The 25,800-nt window shown below is 38.7% G+C and overlaps 1 protein-coding gene across 5 annotated transcripts; it reads right to left on the minus strand.

Annotated features, from left to right (window-relative positions):
• Positions 1-70: 70 nt before the first annotated feature.
• On the minus strand, positions 71-23,232 carry rasgrf2a (Ras protein-specific guanine nucleotide-releasing factor 2a). Of its 5 annotated transcripts, none has more exons than XM_057320711.1 (28): positions 22,109-23,232; positions 18,065-18,171; positions 16,486-16,633; positions 16,318-16,407; positions 15,976-16,229; positions 15,351-15,430; positions 15,061-15,254; positions 14,725-14,834; positions 13,250-13,368; positions 12,915-13,075; positions 12,758-12,824; positions 12,457-12,593; positions 11,639-11,721; positions 11,283-11,531; positions 10,948-11,040; positions 8,770-9,173; positions 8,411-8,536; positions 7,934-8,023; positions 7,726-7,832; positions 4,734-4,846; positions 4,554-4,614; positions 3,927-4,051; positions 3,168-3,252; positions 2,675-2,872; positions 2,356-2,435; positions 2,154-2,271; positions 1,964-2,032; positions 71-1,660 (listed from the first exon to the last, which is right to left on the minus strand). In XM_057320711.1, the coding sequence occupies exons 1-28, from the start codon at positions 22,385-22,387 to the stop codon at positions 1,562-1,564; spliced, it is 3,846 nt and encodes a 1,281-aa protein (XP_057176694.1). In that variant the 5' UTR covers positions 22,388-23,232; the 3' UTR covers positions 71-1,561. The 5 variants fall into 5 exon arrangements, with proteins under 5 accessions (XP_057176694.1, XP_057176699.1, XP_057176695.1 ...); XM_057320712.1 differs by having other exon boundaries at positions 72-1,660; positions 3,927-4,030; XM_057320716.1 differs by lacking the exon at positions 8,411-8,536.
• Between the last annotated feature and the right edge of the window lie 2,568 nt (positions 23,233-25,800).

The raw sequence follows: 25,800 nt of genomic DNA on the forward strand, positions 1-25,800 counted from the left end.
GTCTGCTGTCCGGTTTGCCCTTGAGACCTGCCACCGTGGTCCAACATTCGGCACTGGACACAAGCTCTTAAATACAGAGACTTACAACCTTTATTTGTCACCTGTGGACTATACTGTATATACTTTCTTACATTTACAATTACTGATTTTATCCATTCATCAAATAACATTTGATCGAGAGAGAGAGAGAGAGAGAGAGAGAGAGAGAGAGAGAGAGAGAGATTTGTGCTCAAACATACAGATGAAAAGACAGTTTTATTTCAGAAGTTTTAAAAACATACATGATGGATACATTTGTGTCTGGAGTTTTTATCAAAACAGTTGTCAAGAAACCGCGGATGAATTTAGTACATTTACAACAAAAACAACACAACAATTAGTTTGTGACGATTTTACAGAAAATAAACCAATACACTAAAATTAAATAAAGTTAAAGATGTTAAACTTAAAAATGCATTCATCAAACAATAACTTATTTTCTTTGGACAAAAAATGGGTGTGTTTTTTCTGAAAACAACCTGTAAACCGACAATGATTTTCTGTTAATGTCGAAGTAAACAACTTCATCTGCACTCACCAAAAGCATTTTTTGGTACTACGGTATTACCATGGCATTCTTTGACATGCATTTAAGGACCATGTACATACATACAATGATAAATAAATATAGTGATCGTTGGGCAGATCTTTTTCATAAGAGTGTCATAAGAAGACCTACATAACCAAAGAATCTTCTGGTGTTAAACTCAGAAACGTAAAATAAATGAGAAGTTCTTATTTGAAATATGCAGCTTATATTTAAATTCAGATTCATGCCTCAAAAACACATCTACTGACAGAAATGAACATGCTAAATAAACAGATGCAGCTTCATGGCAAAATGCAGCCGTGTACTATAGCATTAATAAATGACTATAGTCACATGGATTTGATCTGGTAAACTATCAAGGGGCTTGGTAAAGCCATTCAACTCCAGTAGATGGAGGTGTTGCCTCCACACGAGCAGAAGTTTGAAAGCGGAGGAATGATGGGGATTCTCGGTCAGAATAGGATCAGCCAGTTACAGGTAAACACTGTTCATTCAACACACATTCATATACATCAAAATATAGATTTACACACATACAAAACTTCTTAAATGTGATAGCAAAGGAATGATGGGTCTTCTAAAAACGTCATGAACATTCGGGGAAAACATTTGCAGATGCTGAAATGTATCATGCTAAAAATATGTACCATTAAATATTAGAACTGTACATAATATACAAAAAGGCACATTTAAACCTGAGTTTGCATCATTACAATCATGATACCCAAATTATTTCAAACAACGTCCATTCCATGCTTACATACATTCTGTGGTAATATGCAATGTTTTTAATGTTCACATGTCAAAGCAGAAATATCACCTACGCAAGAACGATATGGAGTTGAATTGTTACACGGCCAAGTTGCTGTTTTCAGACTTCGCATCAGATGTATGGATGGATTCCCACCAACTGTTTCTACTTGATATTAAACGCTTCTCACTTCTGATATCTTCCTTCTGCAGTCACTTTGTTTAGTTGAGGGGTGGGAGACGTGGCTCAATCTTCAGAGATAATTCATACAGCGTGTCTTCATCCATTACAAGAGTCTTGTCAAGAAGGTACTGCGTTACCTGAAAGAAACCAGGCAAAACATCTGGAGGCTGTTTTCACACTTTTCAATTTAATAAAGTTCATGGCATGCAAAAATGAAATACACGTACATCTGGGATGGCATGAGGACGAGTACATTATGACAGAATTTCATTTTCGGTGAAAAATGTTGAAGTGTATTGTTACTTCTAGCAATACATTTTTTGCAAAGGAGGCCTGATTCCTTAAATAGTGACTGCAAAAGATATTCTGACTGTCTCTTTCAAGCAGAACGGAGTGTGAATTGTATTTGTGTTATTAATCGTGATAAACCGAGATTGTACCTTAGGTTGAAGCTCGATCCTGTAGGGGGTCTGCTGAAACTGACGGATTTCTCTTATTATGTGTGAAATCTAAGACAAGAGAACATATTTGAAACTTTTAAAACCTCTAACCCATGCCTGTCAAAGTACTTAATGCGACTTTCTACAAAAAGCAACAAGCTAAAAAATGGTTTAGATGGAGGTGATTTACCATCCTCATTTTAGAGAAGTTGACTAGACCCTCCTCAGTGAAGTTCGGCGTTCCTTCCTCAATAAACGCCAGATCCGTCAAGTACATGCCCAGATAGGGCACGCACGGAGGGTTACAGCTACGAAACAACCATCACCCTGAATATTAACAAATAACAGTGTATTTCCTTTTCCTGTATTTTATAACATACGCGTGAACTTACTTCTTCAGAGTTTCTCTCAGGTTCTTAAATCTCCCTTCAGATGAAACGATTTTCTGCAGTCTGTCCATGAGCGCTTTGGTCTGACAACAAAGAGAATCCCTGTATTTTTCTTTATACCTTTATCAACTTTAAAAACCAAGCAATGCAGTGTGGTAAATACAATTGTCTGTGCTGACGTACTTCCTGTTGAAATAGGGAAGGGAGAATGGCACAGGGATGCTCACTTCCGTTTGGAAAATGCCCCGTGTGTGTGTGTTCTGATTCCACTGGAAATGTTAAAAAAGACCCTCATGGAGTGTGAGGTGATGCTTAAACGCACCTGTTTGCAGACCTTGGCCCATGTTTTCTTTAACCTGTAGATGGCGCTGCGGTTGAGGGCAGATGTGATCTCCAGGACACCGTTGTAGTTGTTGAGACAGCGGCAGATGTCTGCCACGGCCAGCCACTTCTCGATGGATCCGGCTCTGGAGCTGACGTCTGCATGACCCATGATCTCAGAAGCCACCAGATTACTCATCTGAAACCCCAATACATATAAAAACAATATGACATCTCAATCCAACCTTCTTATGTTCTTGGCTTATGCTGATCATTCCAAAGAATCAAATGGTTTCTAAATCTTTCATCAAATGCCAAAGAGTGCAGTGATGTCATCTCATGTGGCTATTTTGAAGATTTGTTTATTTTGTTCCTGGTTACTATATTCTATATGACCATTCATGTTATTTCATCTCTCTGATGATGAATTTACTATTATAGTAATATGTGTAGGTGTGGTGAACGTGTGACTGTTTAAATGTGATGATTTTTACATCATTGAAGTGTTGACTGGTCTTCATGATGTACGGCGTTCTTTCGTTTTTGTCCGTCTTCATCCAGCCCTGACCGAGAAACTCTCTGGAAAGTCAAAGTTTGGTTAACGAAGACATGCCATTTACCCAGAACTGTATAATGTTTTAAAACTCGTTCTTAATGTGAGAGAATAGAGTTCACACCACAACTACAGCCGTGGAAAAAAATTAAGAGATCTTTTCAAAATAATTTTCAGGTTTTATTTACAATTTATAGGTATGTGTTTAGGTAAAATGATCGGTTTAGTGTTTTCTGTGAACTACTAATATTTTTCAATATTTTTCACAAATTTCAAATACAAATATTGTTTCTATTTGCATTTATTTTCACAAAATAAAACTGGAGAAACATGTGAAAACAACAGGACCTCAAATACTGCAAAGACAACAAGTTCATATTCACTTTTAAGCAATACAACACTAATAGTTATACATGTATTTAGGAAAATGTATGTATTTTTTTGTGATAACCTGGATTTTTTTTACAGTTTTGGACTGAAATGACCACAGTACATCTAGAAATGCTGATTTAATTTAAAATCGTAATGGTCTCGTAATTTTTTTCCACAGTTGTATCACAATAAAGATGAAGAGGAATGATAAAGAATCTCAAGCAAAATTCTGAGCTATTTTTTCAGCTATAATACAAATTCTCACCATCAGTTTCGTTCCTCTCTAGTAAAAATAAAGTATTCCAAAGAAATAGTCATGGACACTCACTCGTATGGAATATTCCGGAACACTACATGATCCAACAGTGTGATCTGTTCAGCGAACTCCATAGCGGAGAGCGACTCGAAGCATTCTGACCTCGGACACTCAGACTGGAAAATAAACACGACAGTCTGCGAGTCAATTAAACAACAGAGCTCAACGTGCGTTCGAAGCTATTATTTTTGGTCTGTATAGTTTTATTAGACAGTATTGTGAAGAGATGCCAAAACGCAGCCCACTTGTGTTTGTTTGAGACGTGAACAGTCTTATACAAGGATACATTTTTTACTTTTATCTTTGTAATTATTTCTATAGTATTTACTTGTTTTCACAATTTTGTTCAGCATTTTTGCAAAGCAACTTTACAGAAAATACAGAAAAAACAAACTTTTATATAATGATGTTTGAATTTGATCATCTTTAATGTTAATATATCATCCTGTACGGCCACAACTGTCAACAGCATCGTGCAACAAGACGTTTCACTTGGTCTCTGTTGTTGTGGGATGCTGGGTAGCCCCACATCTCATTGGTCAAATGTTACGCTGCACGTTGCGTGCGTTTGGCAAAGGCAGAAAAATATTGAGCTGTGTTGTGTCTAGTTAGTTGGAGGCGTGAACATGCTACACTCACCATCTGCACGATGTCTTCGATCTTAAGCTGCGAGTCGTCCTGGTCGTCTTGAGATAAAGCACTGAGGGAAAACAGGAGCGTTATCCACCTTCGAGACGGTCAACTTATTTTTGCCCAGACATTAATTATGCTACAGAAGCACACAAATGCGGATTGACTGATAATGTTTTCAGGCTTCACCTCAGTATGTTGGCCGTTGCCTTCCGTTCCTGAGGCAGTAGATCAGGATCTCTCAGCACCTCCTCCAGGAGAGAAATCACGGCCGTCGTCAGCTCGGCGTTCATCTCAAAGTCCTGCAAATCACAGAAAAACACATGAGCTAAAACAGAGAAAGTGTGCGTCCATACAAATAAGCATTTTTCCCCCCTTTTAAACCAAACTGATAGAAGACCACTTCAAATATGTCATACCGTTATACACTATACCAATAAAATTTCATTAGAAATTAAATTGTTTTGTGAATATTCTCTCTCTCTCTATATATACACTACCGGTCAAAAGTTTGGGATCAAACACTCGTTCTTTATTTCTATTTTTTCCACATTTAAATATAATATTTTAGGGATGTATCAATATGGATATCGTGTTATCGCAATAGCAAAATTGTCTCAATATTATCGTGATCACATGACTGAATGAAACGATTGGTCTTCCGGGCCTAACATAGAGAATGTTAGAAAAAATAATAGATGTTACCTTTGGCAAGGTCCATCTGGTTCAATTATTTTATTTTATAAAATGGATTTTTAGGTCATTCGACCCATATCACCTGTAACTCATACCTCAAAAAAACAGTTATGATTCGAGGATAAAGAAAAGAGGATGCTTATGGCACGTTTCCGAGTCATCATTTGCCATTTAAAATACCGCAATAAATACCATACAGCGGACTTTATACCAAGGTATTATCGTACAGTGAGATTTATATTGTTACATCCCTATAATAAAGTCATCAAAACCATGGAATAACAGTTGTAACTGTGGGAATTATGTCGTGACTAAAAGCACTCAAAATAAATGAATACATTATATTTTTGCATCTTCACAGTAGACACCCTTTGCCTAGAATTTGCTAAATCGTATAGTCGCATTTTATCATTCAGCTTCTTCAGGTCTCAACCTAGGACGCTTTATAAACAGTACTGAAGGAATTTCCATCTATGCTGGAACCTTATAGCCTGCTTTTTATTCATTATTTGAAAAGTAAGAAAGTACGTACAGTAACCGGCAATTCCATGTTTTGAACAGAGGTGGCAATAGAGAGGCAAAAGAAACATCACTGCAGCTTTAAGATGAAAAAGCCTGAGGACTTCATTCCTGACATATGATTTCCTTATACGGTACGATTAAGTTTCTTATTGTAACACACATCTAAAGGGCAAACATAAAAATGTCAATAAAAGAGTTTAATGTACATGGAACCATCTCCCAGCCCAACCAAAGAATTCATTGAAATGAGACTGCAAAAGCATCTTGTGTGGGCCTCAAGATGACTTAAAATGATTATTTAAAGGGATAGTTCACCCCAAAATAACAATTCTGTCATCATTTATTCACCCTCAAAACCTGTATATGATTTATTCTTTAGAGGAACACAAGAGAGGATATTTTGAGACATGTCTCAGTGGTTTTGTGTTCAAGAGAGGCCAATGTTGTTTGGTAACCACTGTTTTTCAAAATACCTTCTTTTGAGTTCTGCAGAAATAAATACAAATTTTGTGGGAAACTGTCCCTTTCAGATTAAACAATAATGAAAATAAACAAGATATTTCTTGGCGTTTGGTTATTTTTGTAACATGGTTGAGATCGAGTGCGCTATGGTTACTGCAATATCAAACTGTCTGAATTAATACACAACTGTTTTTTTCTTTTTATTCATTATTTGGTTCAAGTAATCTATTTCAAAAATGTTCCTAAAGAAAGAAATTAATATGTTGGCACCATTATATTTTTGTATAAAAAATATATATATTGAAACATACACTTTCAGATTAAACGTTTTTTAAGATCACAAGAAACATTTTTGTCAAAACTTTTGACCGGCAGTGTTTATATACATGTATATACAGTATATACAGTATATATTATACAGTATATATACATACACAACATTTCTACAATATACTCCACACTGTAATGTTTTGGAGAGAAGGTGAGAGATATATGTGGAAGATGGTGAGCGTGTCGTGTTGTGATATTCTGGACACTCGAGCGACCCTCACGGGCCCTGCGGGGTCCGGTGACATTAAGCTCAGACACTATTGCTCTCAATGAAGGACTGCAGAGTACAGCAGGTGTGACAGACACTGGACTGCGGAGGTGTGAGGACGCCTCGCACGGGCTGATTATTTACTCTGTTAGAATCCAGTCACACACAGCAGGCCAAAAACAATGACAAACACTCGACATAAACTACTTGTGAGTTGTTAGAAAAGAAAAATAAATAACTTCTAAAATTGAAAAAAAAAACACGCTTCCATTACCGACATCAAATGTCAAATAACTCATTCCTTATTAAGAAGTTCGATCCATTAAAAGATTAATAGATTGTGTGATATTATAAATACATTTCAATTTTGGATTTTAAAGACATTTTTATTTATTACAAACAATAAACAGCAAAAAAAGTCTGAAGTAAATATATTTTTACAGTAACTAAATAAAGAGCTTTTTTAACTCTTTCCCTCTCTGCGTTTGAAAACGATACCAGCTACAACAAGCGTTTTTGATCATATTCACAAAATTGGCCGCTTGAATATTTTCTTCTATGAACATATGAATATACATCATCAAAAGAAAAAAAACCTTTTAATCAAGACGTATATAGGTGTTTCATAAAAAACACAATTTTGAAAAGGCTGAGAAAATCGTGTTTCTGTCGAAGACTTTGTTCAGATCGGATTCAAAACGATGGTCAAAACAGACAGAACATCTGCTTGTGTTTCGAGTTACCATACTCTTTCAAAATAACCGTGAAATAACAATGAAAATGATAGGCAGAAGAACACAATCTTGTCTATGCTGGAGAAAGAGTTAAAGAGACGATGACACGGGTCTTGCGGTTCTTATAATTTTGTTCCTTTTGCATGACGTGTTAAGGTCATGACTAACAAATCAGCCGGGAGCAGGCGAAACAACAGGACAGACTGGAGATGAAGAAAGTCACACAAACCTGCGAGTGTTTGGAAACCCAGTGACGCAGAACATTGAGCACTCGGTTGGATGCGGCCCTGCGGATGAGGAACTCTTTGTCGTATGTTTTCTCCGAGTTGCCGAATCCTGAATGAGATCAAGAGAATTGTGTGAGATGATCTCCACCTCACAGCTTTATCATAACTGAAGGCCGTGAAGCCGTCTTGAGGGCATCAGTGTCGTCTGACCTTGTGGGCTGCCGTGTCCAGCCGCGGCCGTGGCGATGGCGAACGCGGAGGCCGGAGAGACGGAACAGCGGGAGCTGTCGGGAGACTGACCTATTCGAACGCAAGCAGATAAATGAGACGACAAACAACACAGAGGTGAAAAAACAGTCGTGTACTGTATAAAAAGCTGTCGGTGAGGATGGGATCATTTCTTGTCTTTAGAAATCGCTTGACACAGCCACTGAAAATGAAAAATCATGTGATTGTATTCTCAACAAATTATTTCCAATGAAACGTTAATAAATAACTTTATTTCAGCGCAGATGAATGACAGCGTGAACTATGCCATAGACATGTACATACAGAAGTCTTACGGGAGCAGATCACATAAAACAGTTTTTTTTTTTTTGATGCAGGAAACCTGGAGTAACATTAAAGGTGGATTGTTGAATATTAAAGTCGATGTGTTGAATATATTCAAGGCTTCTGTGATGGTACCTGCAGGCTGTCTGTAGCGCAGGTGTCGTGGGGTGGATGGAGATCGGCAGGGCGACAGATCTCCAGTCTCACTCGACACGGGCGTCTCGGGAATGAACTTGTCCATTGACACTGACTCCAGAACAGCTGTCAGGACCATCAGACAATCTCAATGCCGTTTTGCTTTGGATCATTATGACTAAACACAGAGGGACGCGAATCCTCTCGTGGAGTTTTTACGATTAACTGCACCGTATACGACACAAACAATGACGACACGTACCGTAATGAGTAAATACATTCATATTCTTCTGAGGGGGGGTGAGTATGATGTGAAAGCAGAACAGATCTGACAATCTAGAGAGCGGTCTCCATCTCACCTCGCCGAATGCTCCTGCGCAGTTTCCCACAAAAGGCGTCTATACGCGGCAGCTCCCCGCCCTCTTCGGGAGCCGAGGGTGCGAGTTCGGGTGAGCCGGGGCCCCGGCTGAGGTCCAGAGGGGCTTTGGTGCAGGTGGGTGGCGGGGAGGAGACGAGGGGGTTGTAGGTGGACGTCGGGCTGCCGGCCGCAGACGAAGTGGCCGTCGACAGGTCCAAAGCTCCGCTCCTACAGCCCATGGCAGAACTGAGGGACAGTTTGCGGGTTTGGATGGGGGAAGCGGCGCGGGACGTGATGGATACGGGCGGGGGGGAGGAGAACTTGCGGGACAGCCGCGGGGATTTGTTATTTAGGTGCTCTCCGCTCCAGGGGCCCTGGTTTGTGGCGAAGAAAAGTTCAAGGGACCTGAAGCATCCAAGTAAGACAGAAACGTGTTAGTAAATGCACATCATCTAACAACTACCAATGTGTGTTCACAAGAAAGAACACGTTAACTTTAAAGGTGCAATCTGTAACTTTTAGTGGAATCTGTGTTAAAAATCTGTGTTTCTTTACCTTACACTGATTCACAACAGTAAGCTTATAATAACGATTTATCATTTGATCTGTCGTGTCAGATTTTGTGGGACGTCAACACAGGTAAGGATAAGTACATGTACTGTACTGTATACATCTATCTTTTGAATAATTTGTGATGTAGCCAACACATTTTTTTACTGTTTATCAAGTCACACATTTTCCTACCTATTTATATTTTTTGTTGATTGTCTTTTAAGAGATTGATGTAATTATATACAATGGCAAAAAATCGCTTTCTTGCTCTCTGAACTCTCTGTAAGTCGCCTTGGATAAAAGCATCTGCTAAATGTAAATGTATAAAAAAAGTACGTACAGTAACCTGCAATTCCATGTTTTGAACAGAGGTGGCAATAGAGAGGCAAAAGATACATCACTGCAGCTTTAAGATAAAAAAAGCCTGAGGACTTCATTCCTGAAATATGATTTCCTTATACGGTACGATTAAGTTTCTTATTGTAACACACATCTAAAGGGCAAACATAAAAATGTCAATAAAAGAGTTTAATGTACATGGAACCATCTCCCAGCCCAACCAAAGAATTCATTGAAATGAGACTGCAAAAGCATCTTGTGTGGGCCTCAAGATGACTTAAAATGATTATTTAAAGGGATAGTTCACCACAAAATAACAATTCTGTCATCATTTATTCACCCTCAAAACCTGTATATGATTTATTCTTTAGAGGAACACAAGAGAGGATATTTTGAGACATGTCTCAGTGGTTTTGAGGTCATACAATGGAAGTCAAGAGAGGCCAATGTTGTTTGGTAACCCATATAATTTTTAAATACCTTCTTTAGAGTTCTGCAGAAATAAATACAAATTTGGGGGGAACTGTCCCAACTGTTTGAAAATAAACAAGATATTTCTTGGCGTTTGGTTATTTTTGTAACATGGTTGAGATCGAGTGCGCTATGGTTTCAACGTGACGCACAACTGCAATGTCAAACTGTCTGAATCAATACACAACTGGGTTTTTCACATGAAATCTCTGAATCTTTCAAGTGGCCACTTTGAATAGTCAACAGTGTGGAACAGTCACTTTATGTAAATGTGGCTCACAATATCAGGCTTTTCATCTCTGTCATAAACACCTATGCAGCATTCAGCAAGAGCAGAAGTTATTTACATAAACACCTCATTTACTGTAAAAGTTACAGTCTGTTTAATATGAACATCTCGCAGAGAGAGTGGAAAACATAGATATGTATATGTAGATGCCACATTTGATCGCTCCAAAAGAGTCCACATTTCGTTTGCTTTTGGACTTTAAACTATGGTAACTTTAATACCTTGTTGTATTGTGTTGGTTCAGCAATTATAATGTTTGCGTCAACACAACAGCACGTAACTGACATTCCTAAATGTGTATAACAATGGTTGCAGACACACAGATTGTTCACGGAGCCACTTTGACCTTTCCAAACTGGTGGATGACCTATGGAAACAAACGATGATGAGGCATCTATGTATATAATCTCTGGTGGAAAATGCACATGAAAAACTAAATGATGTTTTTGAGGTTTCAAATGAAATGTATGTAAATAAACACGTAAAATGAAACGAGAGCGAGTGAGTCACAGACGAGCGATGAGTTACTTGGACTGGTCCAGCGCGAGTCTCGTGATCTTCAGACTGTAGTCTGGACAGATGGAGGAGATGGACAAACGGTCGGATGAATGATACTGAACCCTGTGAGCGACAGTAGGGGAGGAAACAAGAGGATTGTGGGAAGTAGAGGATTGAGGGAACACTGTGAGTTTTGGGGGATTAGTACACAAAGATGGATGCAAACTTTGTAGTGTGCGTGCGTCGGTGTATAAAATAAGAAACAGAATTCCAGCAAAAGGGAAACCTGTTTAAAAACAGTCATTACCGACACGCTTCAAATAGTAAATATCAACGTTAAACCGTTCAAACATGGCCGCTCTCACCTGACGGGTATAGACGTGAAGGGTTTCTTGTAGATGTCGGCCAGTTTGTCCATCACCACGGTGGCGGTGGTGAAGATGCGATACGTGTGCAGGAAGGTGTTGAGGAAGTCGATGGACAGAAAGCGCAGGTCGGTCAGACGCTCCAGGAGCCTCTCAACGCTGGCGTAACGGATCTGTGGGACCTTACAGGAGTTCAGAGTCTTGCTGAAGCAGATGTCAACATCATCCTTGTGCAGCCGGGCATCAGACCTGTGGATTGCATTCATGGATGAGTTTATTTCACTAAAGAGGCGTGATAAAACAACGAATAAGTTTAATAAATGTCATTTAAGGTGAATGTAAGTGATGTATCGTACTTGATCATGTGAGGAACGGTGACTTTTGAGTTTTCTTCGAACACGCTGGTCATCAAGCCATTACAGTGAATGTTGTCAATGCACTAAAACAGGGAAAAATATGCAAAAAGTCTTTATTCAGTCACTGTTTTCATTGTAAATGTGCAAATCCGAGCAAACGAGAAAAAGTGGACAATTGAGCAAATACGCCATTTTTTGATATTCAATAATCATAACAAAAATATTCAATAATCATAATATGAAATATTAAAAATAAAGTCAGTACCAGCCAAAATGTGTAGTTTCTGTTTGAATATTTTGAGTTGGCTTTTCTTAAAAATTATATTTTAATTTTAGTTAAATTTCTAGCAATTTTATTACGCGCTTTCAACGTTTATATATTATTTATTTTGCTATATAAGTTTATTTGTTTCTATTTTAGTTTTAGGTATTTACTTTCAGTTCTGCGTTTTTTATAATATTTGAAAAAGATTTGATTTGATTTAAAATGAACAGAAACGTTTACTATAATAACCCTGACGTTTAATGGATTTCTAAAACAGACAGCTCAAACTAAAACAGCCCAAAGAAACCTTTCCAGTCAAATCTATTAGATCTATTTATTTCAATGCAAATATTTGATAAGCTTCCTGTACAGTGCAACTGTACAGGAAGTGCATGTCATTAACAACACACTAAGGCCATGAGTTTAAATCGCAGGAAATGCACGCACCGACAAAGTCTGAATACACAGTAAATTGCTTTGTGTTAAAATGCAATGCACAAGAACGGCACAAACATCCCTAAAGCTTTAGCTTTCCATTAACCACGTGTGTTACCTGGCTGATGTCGCTGGTCCAGGCGGCTTTCTCCTGTCGAGACGGAGCGAGCAAAACCACAGAAAACGATGGGCCGTCAGCAGGTTCAATCACGATCTTAAACTCCAGATGGTTGAATCCCTGACCGGTAGAATAATCTGAAGAACACACGGACAGCTTTAAACTCAACTCATTATATAAAAAAAGTATGTTTTAATGTGTATTTTGGTAGGGTTCATGTGCTACTCCAACAACTCTGGCCTTTGATGTGTGATTTATTTCAGGGTAAAGCATTCACTTCATGGGCTGACGTTACACTTACAGTCTTCATCATTGGCGTCCAGCTCCTCGATCAGCGCACACTCGATCAGAGACAGCGTTCCTCCCTGCTGTATTTGAGAAGATAGGACGATACTCAGTTATAAAGCCATGACATAAATCAGCGATGAAAAACTCTGATGAAAACTTGATTTGCTCACTTTGAGCAGGTGCAGTTTTCCGCTGGAGGTCCGGGTGCAGATGAGCAAGTGTTTGGTAAACAGGAAACACTGCCGTTCACCCTCCTTCTTGAGAGAAAGTGAACCCAGACGCACCTTACTGAGTTTCCCCTTCTCGACAGACGGCAGCTGGACCAGAGACCCTGCAAGAAAACCAGTTACAGATTTCACCAAATAAACAACGTTTTTTCCAATCAATGACTGAGCGGATAAATAAACAGGTTTCCTAACACCCAGGTCATGAGTTCCAATGAGTTTCGTGTTTAATACCTTCGAAACCAGATTGTATGGATGGCAAAAAATGAAATGTATCTCACCCTGGCGTACAAACGTCTGACTGGTGTCGAGCAAAATGTCACAACCTTCCACGATCATCCGCTCGATCGCCAGATTCTTACGGATGTTTTCCGTGTCGCTCACCTCATCGTGCATCATCCTGAGAGCAAACAATAAACAATCATCCCGAATAACAAAAATGTTCATTTCTGTTTTACGTGATCCACTAACAACGTAAGAAAAAGGTTTTTTAGAATGTTTATAAAATGGCCTACTGCAAGAAATGTTTTGATCACTTTGAAGAATGTTATGAAACCGTTCCCTATTAACAAACGAAATGGTCCGTGAAAACAAACTCCATCTGTGTTGATGTTTACGTGGCTGGATAAATGATCGTTGAACCCAATGCGAATAGGTCAACATCACACGCTGACTTGTTGAAATGATGATTATCTTCATAAATGTTAATGATGTTGTTTGCATTCACAGGCAGGCCTGTTCTCCTCAAGAGAGCGTTCACAGTGAACTCACACAGAGCTTCATATGAGAGAACTGTGGTTACTGAAGCAAAACTACAGTTAATGTGAGCTTACCATGGTCGTAGCCATCTTTTATTGGTTTTATTTGTAGTAAAACCATGATTCATTTTCATAAGGAGTGAAATGTTTTCTTAAAAGCTTCCATTGGGGTAAAAGCATTAAGGTCCAATTTGATCCAGAGAAAATGAATAATACATGAGAATCTTGCCTTCAAGGAAAATGAAGTTCCATTTTAAAAGCAGAAAAGCCGAAAAACCCTTTAATAATATGTTATTCCCTTTAGATCACCTGTGTACTGCTGTTTAAAAGAAACTAAAATACTGATAAAATATACTTGTAACGAAACATTGAGAAATGTTTATTCTCCAAAGAAGAGCATAGAAACTCAGGAACCATGATAACAAGATTCTTTACTGAATCAAAAGAAAACATTTTAGGATGCTCTTGAAAGGAAAATGAAAATTCTGTCATTATTTCTATCACCTGCAGAACACAAAAGAAGATATTTTGGCAAATTTAGCAACAGAATACCGTGGGTCCCCATTGACTTGCCCTGGTTTTGTGTCAATGGGGACCAACGTTTTTCAAAATATCTTCTTTCGTGTTTTGCAGAAGAAAGAAAATCACACAGGTTTAAAATAACAACAGGGTGAGTAAACGTTGACAGAATTTTCTTTTTGAAGGTGAATAATTCCTTTAATATAAATAATATTAACACAACCAGGCAAGTTTTCATAAAACAACAAAAATGTAATGATCTTGTTTAAAAGAAAATTATTCTTCCGCCATGCTGTGTGGTTCTTCAGAATAGCACAATGGTTGCCAGGCAACAAAGACGCAGCATGACAGTAATACTGATGTAATGCGGTCACAGGTGTATGTGTCTAGAGTCATTTACAACAAATGTGGCTTAACCAATCAGAATCGAGGCCAAAACCATCTGTTTTAAAAAACACTGAATTCAGTCAGATACATACTTGGATAGTTCCTCCAGTTTGGATCTGGCGAATTCCAGACTCTTGCGCTCCACGTGTTCGTGAGGCGTGTGCGCGAGGAGCTCGTGAAGAGTGATGATGTATCGCGGGATCTGGACGAATAATAATCATTAAACCGAAATTCAATACAACAGAAATGCTTGTCTTCAGAATGCCATACTACTATACTACATATACTATATTCATGAAATACACAGATGACCAACTACCATCATGTGTGATAATGTATCCCACAATGCATTGCCATCATATGTCTCAGGGTTCATTTAGTTAATACTAATAGTCTAGTTCATTTAGTATTTAGAGATCAGAGTTCACCTGAAACATGGGGTACGTGAGGAAGGTTTCCAGCATTCTGCCCTCACAGGCAGCGTTCGCTTCGTACTGCTTCAGCAGTTTGTCAAAGTCTCGGTTCTGTTTGCAGTTGGCCAGAACCTGCAGGCTGTACTGATGGTTCCGCACAAACTCCTGATAAATGTTCAGCATTGGCAGCAAGATGTCAAACAGATCAGCTGAAAAACAGACACGTATGAGAGATTTAAGATCTGGGAAATATAAGATAAGCTTTTACGAATACACAAGCCAAGTTACAGCAAGAACAAACTCACCTAAAACTAACGTTGGCCAGTTGGCTATACGCGCCTTCAAGCCCTGATGGAAAATCTCGTGAAGGAACATGATGGTTTCGCTGGGATATGAAGAGAAATACACGAGAAAAAAAACCTCACTTTTTTCTAGTCATTTCATGATTCTTAAAAAACTTACAGGGATAGTTCACCCAAAAACGAAATGTCTTTCATCATTTATTCACCCTCACGAGTTTCTTTCTTCTGCAGAACACACAAGAAGATATTTTGACGAACGTTGGTAACCAAGCATTGGAGCACATTGACAAAACCACTGAGACATTTCTCTAAATATCTTCTTTTCATATACAGGTTTAAAACCACATGAGGGTGAATAAATATTTTTCGTTTTTGGGTGAACGATCCATTTAATTCATCAAACTGGCATTACATCATTTCTTAAAGACAACAACTATAATACAGACGACTGCAGTATCTGGTAATTGTTTTAGCGTAGTTTTAAAATAAATTCTGTTTGGGAGGGACTTTATGTGAAGAGTATTTCTAAATGGAATATGCAAATCTTTCACAAGAGTAAGAAACGGCCAAGAAATTTCCATTAAGTGCACATTCATTACTCGCAGGCACGAACAAGCAGAATAATCACCTATTAAGGAAGATACTGCTGACATCATCGTGGCTGATGGGGGGCTTTTTGGAGCTGGCGGCCATTCGGAGCGGCCGCAGGAAACAGTTGACGAGGATGGAGAGCTGATGGACGTACTCCGTCTCGGCCTCAACCATGTTAAAGACGATCTGGTTTCTCTTCCTCATGCTCTCGGCGTGAGGCGAGCAGATATAGTCCTGCACGATGGTCTTCCACTTCCTCCGGCAGAGCCAACCGCGCATGAAGCTCTGCACCTGCGAACAAAAAAGGGTAGATGCTCACGCCCTACAGCTCTGCACACGCTTGTTTCATTTTACTCGTCACCCGACACGTGACAAATACCTTCTTGATTTTCTTGATGTCTGGATCTTCCTCCTCCTGGTTGGACTGATAGAGTAACATCCTCTCCTTGGCTTTATTTACAGCAACAATCTGTGAGAACATCAGAGCAGTTTTTATTGGAGGAACAGGAGATGCACATGGATGAAGGTGATGAAGATGACCTCTGACCTCCGCCTTCAGTCTCTCGATCTCTGTATCTTGATCTTCCAGTTGTGTCCTCAGCTGATTGGCCGCCACCTTCTCGGTCTCCATGATCTGCACCAGATGGATGTACTTCTGCATGAGAACTTCCCGCTCGATGATGAGATCAGAGTAACTGCCGATGACAGACAGAAAAATCTGAGCTAAATAAATCAACAAGTAACAGAAATGTTGAAGTTTACATTGAGATCTAAGTCCATGCTTTGAGAAACTGCTGAGATCTCTTCTGAAACTCTAGAGGAGAAACGTGTGAGATTATACAGTTCTTTTTCTCTGAAGAAACATCAGAAATATCTAAACATCTAGATACACAGATGTTAGAGAGAGATGGAGAAATAGATAGGCAGACAGATAGACAGATGTATGGATAGACAGATAGATTTACAGACAGAGGGATAGACAGAGAGACAATAGAGAAAGACATAAGAATAGACAGATAGATAGACAGATAGGTAAGCAGGCAGACAGACAGACAGACAGAAAATAAATTTAAATAGACAGACAGACAGACAAGACGTATGAATTGACAGACATTGATAGAAAGATAGACAGACAGACAGACAGACAGAAAGAGAGACAGACAGACAGACAGACAGACGTATGAATAGACAGACAGACAGTCAGATGTATGGATAGACAGACAGATTGACAAACAGAGGCATCGACAGAGAGACACACAGACAGATGTATGAATAGACAGACAGGCAAACAGACAGACGTATGAATTGACAGACAGAAAAATGCATGAATAGACAGACAGACGTATGGATAGACAGACAGAAAGACAGGCAGATGTATAAATAGACAGACAGGTGTATGAATAGACAGATAGGCAGACAGATAGGCAGACAGATGTATAAATAGACGGGTAGACAGAGATGTATGAAAAGACAGATAGACAGACAGATGTATGAAAAGACATAGACTGACAGATGCGTGAGAAGACAGACAGACAGACAGACAGACAGATGTATGAAAAGACAGACAGACAGACAGATGTATGAATAGACAGATAGACAGACAGACAGACAGATGTATGAAAAGACAGACAGACAGACAGACAGACAGATGTATGAATAGACAGATAGACAGACAGACAGACAGACAGACAGACAGACAGACAGACAAACGGTTAGATTTATAGACTGAGGGACAGACAGACAGAAAAACAAACAGGCAGATGTATGAATAGACAGACAGACAGACAGACAAACAGTTAGATTTATAGACGGAGGGACAGACAGACAGAAAAACAAACAGGCAGATGTATGAATAGACAGACATACAGAGAGAAAGACCGATAGAAATAAAGACAGATAGATAACAATAGATACAACAGTTAAAATAGGTACAGTAAACAAACTTATTGTCTCATAAAGACTTCAGTATGACATATTATAGTGATTGTGTTTGTAATGTCTGTCCTGTGTGAAAGGATATTAGTGTGCATGAAACAGAGCCTAGCAAAAGCATGCATCTTCTGAAACTGCTCTTATTGATCCATGCAAAGAGGAGAGAAGCGAAACGTTGTTATTTGTAGCTCTACCTGGTCTGCTGAATGGCCTCCACCCACTCGCTACAGTCTGAATCTTCCTCCGTCCGCAGTTCCAGAGGTTTCTGTCCATCGTGACCGAAGATCACCAGGAAATAAAGCTGAAGACACGAAACCATCCGTCATGCAGTACAGTCAACAGATCATCATACAGTATCACATGTGGCCTGCAGCATTAAACCTGACCTAAATCCAGCACAGCAGCAGCCGGCAGCATGACTGACACGCATTTATTACAAACAAGTGACAGTGGACGTGTTACTGAGAAATTCAGCGCTGAAATCACGCACGACCAGCCAATCAAATCATACTTAAACTGAGCAAACTGTATCGCTGGCAAACTACTTTATGAATGAGAAGCTGTTTTTGAATTTTGAGCCTTTTGGTACCCACAGTTCAACTATAGCAATCAGGTTTTTTTGTTTTACTTGTGGTAAAATCGTGTGGGAAAACTTTACCACCTATTTATCCTAGTCTTACTTTTGTAACCATAGTTTAACCATGATATTTGTAGTAAAACTATGGTAACATAAATATAATTAATCTTATTCATATTATCAAATAAATATTCTAAAAAAATAAACGTATATAAATATTTATTAAAATAAATATGATCAAATGTCACAATATCAGATTTGCACTACACGATCATTGCGGCAAAAAAAACACGTTAATGACATTATCACAATATCTAGTGAAATTATTTCTAATATAAATATAATAAATAAATCAAAAAAATTCACCTTTAAATGTGTTTATTGTGTTTCCTCTTTTTGGCAAAGGAATCACATACAATCACGGTTATTGCCAAAACACTCGTTTATTAATAACATCCTACTACGTTTTCACTACAATTCACTACAAAGATGAATCTAAGAAGCACAGATCCTCTCAAGTCAGAAGAAAAAACTGAACAAACATTTTAATCTATTTTGCAAAAAGTAAAAGAAGCCTGTGTGTAAGATTTTCTTGCATTTTTTTCTGACATTACAGTCAGACTTATGACCCGGACGTGTTTCTTCACAGGCTTGTGATACAAATCATAGAGGAACGCTACAGAGAGACGAGTGTGTTTCATTGGACACAGGCTTAAGGGCTCGCTTGTGTTTTCCTGATGCGCGGCTGGTGTGTGTGTGTGTGTGTGTGTGTGTGTGTGATTATGTAACCACAGAGATGTCTCTTAATGCGCTTCAGCCTCAGGCCTCGTTTAAACTCAACTCTAACAATAGACGAAACCGCTCTACGCGTACATCTGAATGTGCTTCACCAACCCACAAAACTACCATCTCTCCACACAACCCCATCCATCACATCTTCATTGCCTCACACACAACGCTTACTGACGCCTCAGAGTTCACACAGAAATCTGTGCCGTTTGCATAATTATCTCCTCTATTTCAGCCGCATTATTGTTGTCAAGTCATGCACCGTGGACTTGATGTCGTGCAACTTGCGCAACATTTTTAAGCAAGTGCCACAAGCATAATACAGCGCCACTTGAACATGACATCAAACCTGATCGCCATGGCAACACAAGTCACCGACTCGCTGGCGAGCATATTTCATTTGCATCTGAATCTTTATCAGGTTCGCTTAAAGAGGAAGATAAAACTGCTGCATAGGCAAAACCCCCCCAGCACGAGGTCATATCTGTCAATGGGATCGTGCCCTTCTCATAGCGCTAATAATCCATTAGCATGACATTAATATGGCTCGAAATGGATTATAACAAAAGTTTGCAAACTGTAATGTTGGATTGCATTTGAAAGCATGGAAAATTAATTGTAATTTTATTCCAAACTAAACGCAGCCACTTCATGCAGATTGTTTTGCTAATAAATGACCGTTTTAAATACGCAGGTTACTTTGCACATCACATAATCCTGTGTAATTGAGTTGGCCCAGAAATCAAAGCACAATTGGGCATTTGCTTCTAAAGTGCAGTTCGAGCGCTCTGAAGCTGTATGAATTGCTCCTTCGTGCAGCCAAGCGACGCAGTAATGCAGCAACTCAGACGGCTGCGATGAGCGCAACAAAAATCCTGCGCTGCAACACAGTATATACACACAACAGAACAGTATGTCAAACTGACCGGACGGAAAAACTGATAAGGGGAACAATAATGCTTGCAAATGAGAAACACTGCATTAAGAAAATGCAAGCAAATCATTTTGAAAGTTAAAAAAATGAGAAAATATTTTTGCAGCAGTAGACGGCAGAACATGTTTTAGATCCAACAGAGAACATGTTTATAATCTCAGAGATGTGTGCTCGGGGGTGCCACATCTGTTATAACATAGGTGTGTGTGTGTGTGTGTGTGTGTGTGCGTGCGTGCGTGTGTGTGTGTGTGCGTGTGTGTGTGTGTGTGTGTATATAAAGCACCTACAGATGTAACACATGATTAACATTAAACCCAATTGCAGTTTAAACCATTCAAGCCTCTCAAATGCACCAGAACAATCAGAAAACATAAACCATTTTTCTAGACCATGGTTTCATGAAAATTAAGCACATATTAAAATGTATATTATTCGAAAATTCTAAATAAATAAATATACATGTAAAATTAAATGAAATAAAACTAAAATAATGTTATTTTATCATATTAATTTTATATATATAAATAATCAATCATTAATATTATTTTAATAAATAATATATAATTTTATATACAGTATATGGGATTAAATATGACCCGGGCATGTTCTCGACAGGTTCAGTGAGAATTATGATTCAGATTGCAGATTCAGCATCATGAGCTCAAAAAACCCCACAAAACTCAATGCTGCTCATTAGGCCGCTCATGAAACGCCGACCTCACACGTGTTGGACTGATGTCTGTCGTGCTGATGAGGGGCTTTCAGGTCTCGTGTGGTATAAACTCACAGCCGGGGATCAGAATGTATATCTGCTTCATACGCAGAACATGAGAGCATAATCTGCAGAATGCTGCTTAATGCGACCACAGACTCCAAGACGTGTGGGTTTATTGTTCGCTTATTAAAGGCTGTTTAGTTTAGTTAAACGGCCTTCAAAGTATTAATTCATCATTCAACTAATGAATTTCCAAAATTACTATTATTAACAAAGATTGCGTCCACAAAGAGTGACTTCTGGTTAATGATATATTTCAGAAACAAGCATTATGAATTATAAGGTACTGTATCTACAGATGTTTCTATAGCTTTTCAGGTGTGCAACATAATATTAATATTAATCAAATATTAATATTACGTTTTCTGTGATCATTACAAATGTGTTAAAGCTTGACATAAAGGATTGTTATGCAAACTGTGAAGAAAGAAGCAGAATGTGTAAACTTGATAATGAGGGTGATATTTATTATTAGTCTCCCAGATGTATTTGATTAATTTCACTAACATCTGATGAAGACCTTAAAACATTGCATGTATGTATATTATAATATAAAGATATTTACTGTTGTTCTTGACCAGTAAACACTAATGACTGCTACATTTTACACTGACAGGCAAATGGAGACTGTGGTTAATATGGTCTGCTTGTTAATATGGTTGCCAAGGTTTAGAGTCATTTTTTTTCAAAAAATGTTTTATATTTCAACAATCATTTATGTCTAAGCTTACGTGTTGTTGCTTAACGAGTAGATTTGCGTTTTATTTTTTGCAGTCTAAGATTTAACACTCTTAAAAGGCTGTCAAAAAGGGCCATGTTGTCACAAAGGGTCAACAGGTGCTCAGTCCTAAACTTTTTTGTGAATATGCTGTAAATGTTCCACACCTTTTTGGTCGAGTCCTTGGGGTATGTGGCTAAACAGAAACTGACTTTCATAAACCGAACCATCACTGTGAGATTATTCACTGGGGTGAAAAGTCCCAGTAGACCCACTAGACTGCTCCAATGCGTTTAAAGGGACAGACGCGCTCGTAAACAAACGCAAACACGTGGCTTATCCTCCACAATTTCAAACTGAAACATTCACATCATTTATTTGGCTGCAAATCTAACATTTAATTCAAGATGTGTCTTCAATAACGAAACTAAAGTCAGATACACACCTGCTGTTTATCCGAAGTCTCCTTTCCAATGGTTGACACCTTTGGAGCTGGAACCCTCTCGCAGGTGCATCCCTCCAGCAGATAAATCCCAGAAGGCCTGGCGCTCTGCTCGTTCTCAAAGTAGAAGAGAATATTCTGGTAAAGCGCGAAGTATTTCTCGTTCCAGCGGCTGTTTTCCGCCGCTTTTTTACTCAGATAGCCGCGCTTGACGCCGTCTTTACGCGCCACCGTGGACAGATAGAGCGCGTGTCCCTCATTGTAGCGCACGCTCTTCTGCATCTTCACAGCCCTGGGTGTCACACTGAGCCCATCGTCTTCTTCACACACTGACGATCACACACTGAGATGAAGATGGTGTGAAGTTCAGCCCAGCGCGCGCCGCCGCTGAGCGTCAAGGGGATTCCACTCGCGCGTAACGCGTAATTACGCACGGGGATGGAGAAGCGCGCTACCAGAAAGGCGTATATAACACACGAAAAGCTAGTTCAAGACGTCAAAAGGGACAGATAAATAAACGTACGCCCTAAAGTGCGCGCAGAGACGTAAAACAAAAATAGATCCGGTCAACAGACGGTACAACAAAATCACGACCGAGATCAGCGTTAATCGGCTTTCACACCAACTTAAAGAGACAGATCTATTTACCCCCACAATCTCTATTTACCACCCGCAATCTCTGTTTACCTCGCTCTTAGAGAGAACAGCCTGATAAATCCTTTCCGTAAGCCATCGAAACGAGTTTTGCGCTTTTACGCACCGGTGTTTTGGGAGCACGTAACCAAACAGAAAGTATTCACGCTATCGCCATTTCTATTCGACTTTTGAAAGACTCGCTTTTGAAAATCGTCAAGATTTCCTAGTAACGAGAATGGTTTCCAAGCGCGAGGCGGTGGTGCGCGTTTTTAACGTTTGCGGAGCTGATGATGAAACGCATTTGAACATGTCCCTCAAGTGGTATTCATGAGTCGATTCATTTTAGTGGATCGGTTCTTTCGGACGGTTCATTCTAATGAATCTGTTAATAGAAAAAGATTCAGTCATTCATTGATCTTGCGCTTTGAACCCCAGCCACACACTGACTGTAAATCCAAGAGGAGCCTGCGATATTCCCTCACCGATAAACGCTTTCAAAATACTCTGTAGATATTGTGCAAACATGTATTTGTTCATCACGGTGGCAAGATCTAGTTCCAGCATAAGTGGTTATAATGGTCAAACGGTGTAAACATTGGGATTTCTGCCCCCTGGCGATGAATGTTTGAACTATTAACGAACCGAGCAATGTTCTTACTGCAATGCGAAATGTTACTGCACCTGTTGATAGATGACCATAAAACTAAATATCCTTCTGTATATCATTATTTAATGAATCTACATTCAAATACAATGTGATTGATTGGAACTATTAGTTCAGTAATTAGAACTATTATAAATATGAATATTAATTTCAATTGAATAATTACAGCATGGAATGAAGCAATGTAATATTTGCAGTTTTCTTGAAAGCTGTTCTAAATTCATCTCCTCCTTCTGGCTGTACATCTGATTCTCCTCCTACAAAGATCTGAACTTACAGAGGAAGAGCGGATACCAGACGCCCACTTGAAATCAACCTCTGCGTTTCATGACAGAGCAGGATAAAAGAAAGCTTTGAGAAGTATTTGAGAACATGCATCATCCACTATTGTTAAGTGCTAGCTTGGATTTATAGATTCAACAAACCTTTTTCTAAACCTAATACTTATGAAATATGTGAGGCATGTATATCTGCAGGATGCAACAATCACATGTTGCAAACAAAGAGAAAATGTATCCTAAACATCTGCAAAATTTCTGAAAGCCATTAGACTAAGAACACAAAAATCCACACGATCAGGAAAATAAAGATAAAATCATCAACATCATGCAGGCCTAAGGCAGAACAAGGACAGCAATCCTGACTGAGTGTTAATGAGATACAAATGTCTGTGATGGTTTAGTATTAAATCAGATGAGGTCACGACGGCGTTTAATGTGAGACTAAATTTACCCAGAAGGGAATAACTACAAAATGCAAAAACTACAGCCATGTATACAAATAATAAACAGAAAGAGAACACAAAACCTGAACATTAAAATTGTATAATCGCATATACAAAATCATAGCACAATCCACGCAAATCTCAATCTGAAGTCAAAATTTTGTGAGATGAAGAAAAATGGAACTGGTGGTTGACTAAATGATACCTCCTAAGGATATGGCAACCCCCTCTTTTAGCTAAAGGCATGGCCAGTCCTGTGGGATTATGGAGGATTACTGATTTGTCTGTCTGTCCCAAAATAGTGGCATACTCATAAATCTCGAAATTGGTATAGTTTGGCAATCTGTTTGCAGATGTTTTGTTTTAAAACCAATGCGAATGGACTGAAGAATAAAGATCAAAGAATTATGCATGTGAAAAGGTATTGCCAAGACAAAAATGGAAACTAAATGGAACTAACTAACTAAATAATATAAATAAAACACATACTGTAAATAATAATTAGAAGTGTTCCAAATAATAAGTCATGACCTCAACCAAATCAAGAATGTGCTACAAATCTCCAGAGTGACAAGACCAAAATCAATAGGTCATTTTTTGTTGTTTGCTACGGAAGGCATCACTTAGCAACTGCATGGCAACGTCCGAGAAACCACCCACACCATCCCAACATGGTGGCGTCGAGCTTTGCATCATTTCCCATTCAAAATTTCTAAATGCGTCACCTGAAAATCAATCTGTGACAGGCGCTTGCTGACTGCTAATGGAGATAAAACATTCCTGATGAAACTCAGTTTACTGGACTAAAGCTGCACGTGATGTTCTGAAACAGTTGCCATGGCAACCATTAAACAATTAGACTGGGCACGTGAAGCGGGTTCAGGGTTGCTATTAACAACAGCTACATGTAGCCTATATAACGAAGCTACACGTTTATAGAGGACAAATAAGAAACCTTTCATTCAATTATTATAGGAACAAAAGAAATACATTTTTCAGTTTTTGCAGATTTAAGCAGTCTAATATTTCATCATGACAATAAAGACTGCTCCACGAGTGCACTATAAGTACATCATAAATATATTATATTGCTTAGTTTATATTGACACTTTAAGATAATAACATCAGTATTCACAGCATTTACAGAAATACACTTAAAATGATTTTCTTACAATGACTGCATGTATTGCACACACTAAACATTTATTTGAATTCCAACATTTTAATCATTTCCATAAGAAAAAGCTTGAAACAAGCTAAATCACACTACATGTTAAGATTATTCCTCTTGGACGGTTTATTTCTTGGCTCGGTTTGGTGTAAAAACAAATACCTGTGTTACTCTCAGCGGCAGGAGTTCACAGCTAGTGCAGCCAAACCTGCGTACAAGACACAAACACAGTTTCTTTATTTCGCTGGTTGTCATGGAGATGGAATTGCTCAAAAACTACGCCATCTCACCTTCAAATCAACCTGACGACAGCACTCGTCACATGCGTAAGGTGGCCGCTGCATCAAACGTCATGTTCTTACACGAGATGTTTTCTTTCAGTTGCTTCCTGTCTGAAACACACTTCATTACATTTTAAGATCTGCTTAAAGTTTATATATAATGCATAGAGACAAAAGATGAAAACATCCGTAGAGAGAGTCTGAACTCACCTAGAATAA

Source organism: Triplophysa rosa, linkage group LG22 (assembly GCF_024868665.1).
Source record: "Triplophysa rosa linkage group LG22, Trosa_1v2, whole genome shotgun sequence".
Taxonomy (NCBI): Eukaryota; Metazoa; Chordata; class Actinopteri; order Cypriniformes; family Nemacheilidae; genus Triplophysa; species Triplophysa rosa.

Bases quoted from the DNA above. Each gene is read 5' to 3' on its own strand.
- rasgrf2a (XM_057320711.1), bottom strand. From the start codon at position 22,387: ATGCAGAAGAGCGTGCGCTACAATGAGGGACACGCGCTCTATCTGTCC. The intron at 16,230-16,317 runs GTATTTGTCACG...TTTTGTTCGCAG, and splicing joins ACATCAAGAAAATCAAGAAG to GTGCAGAGCTTCATGCGCGG. The intron at 2,033-2,153 runs GTAAATCACCTC...CTCTTGTCTTAG, and splicing joins ACTTCTCTAAAATGAGGATG to ATTTCACACATAATAAGAGA.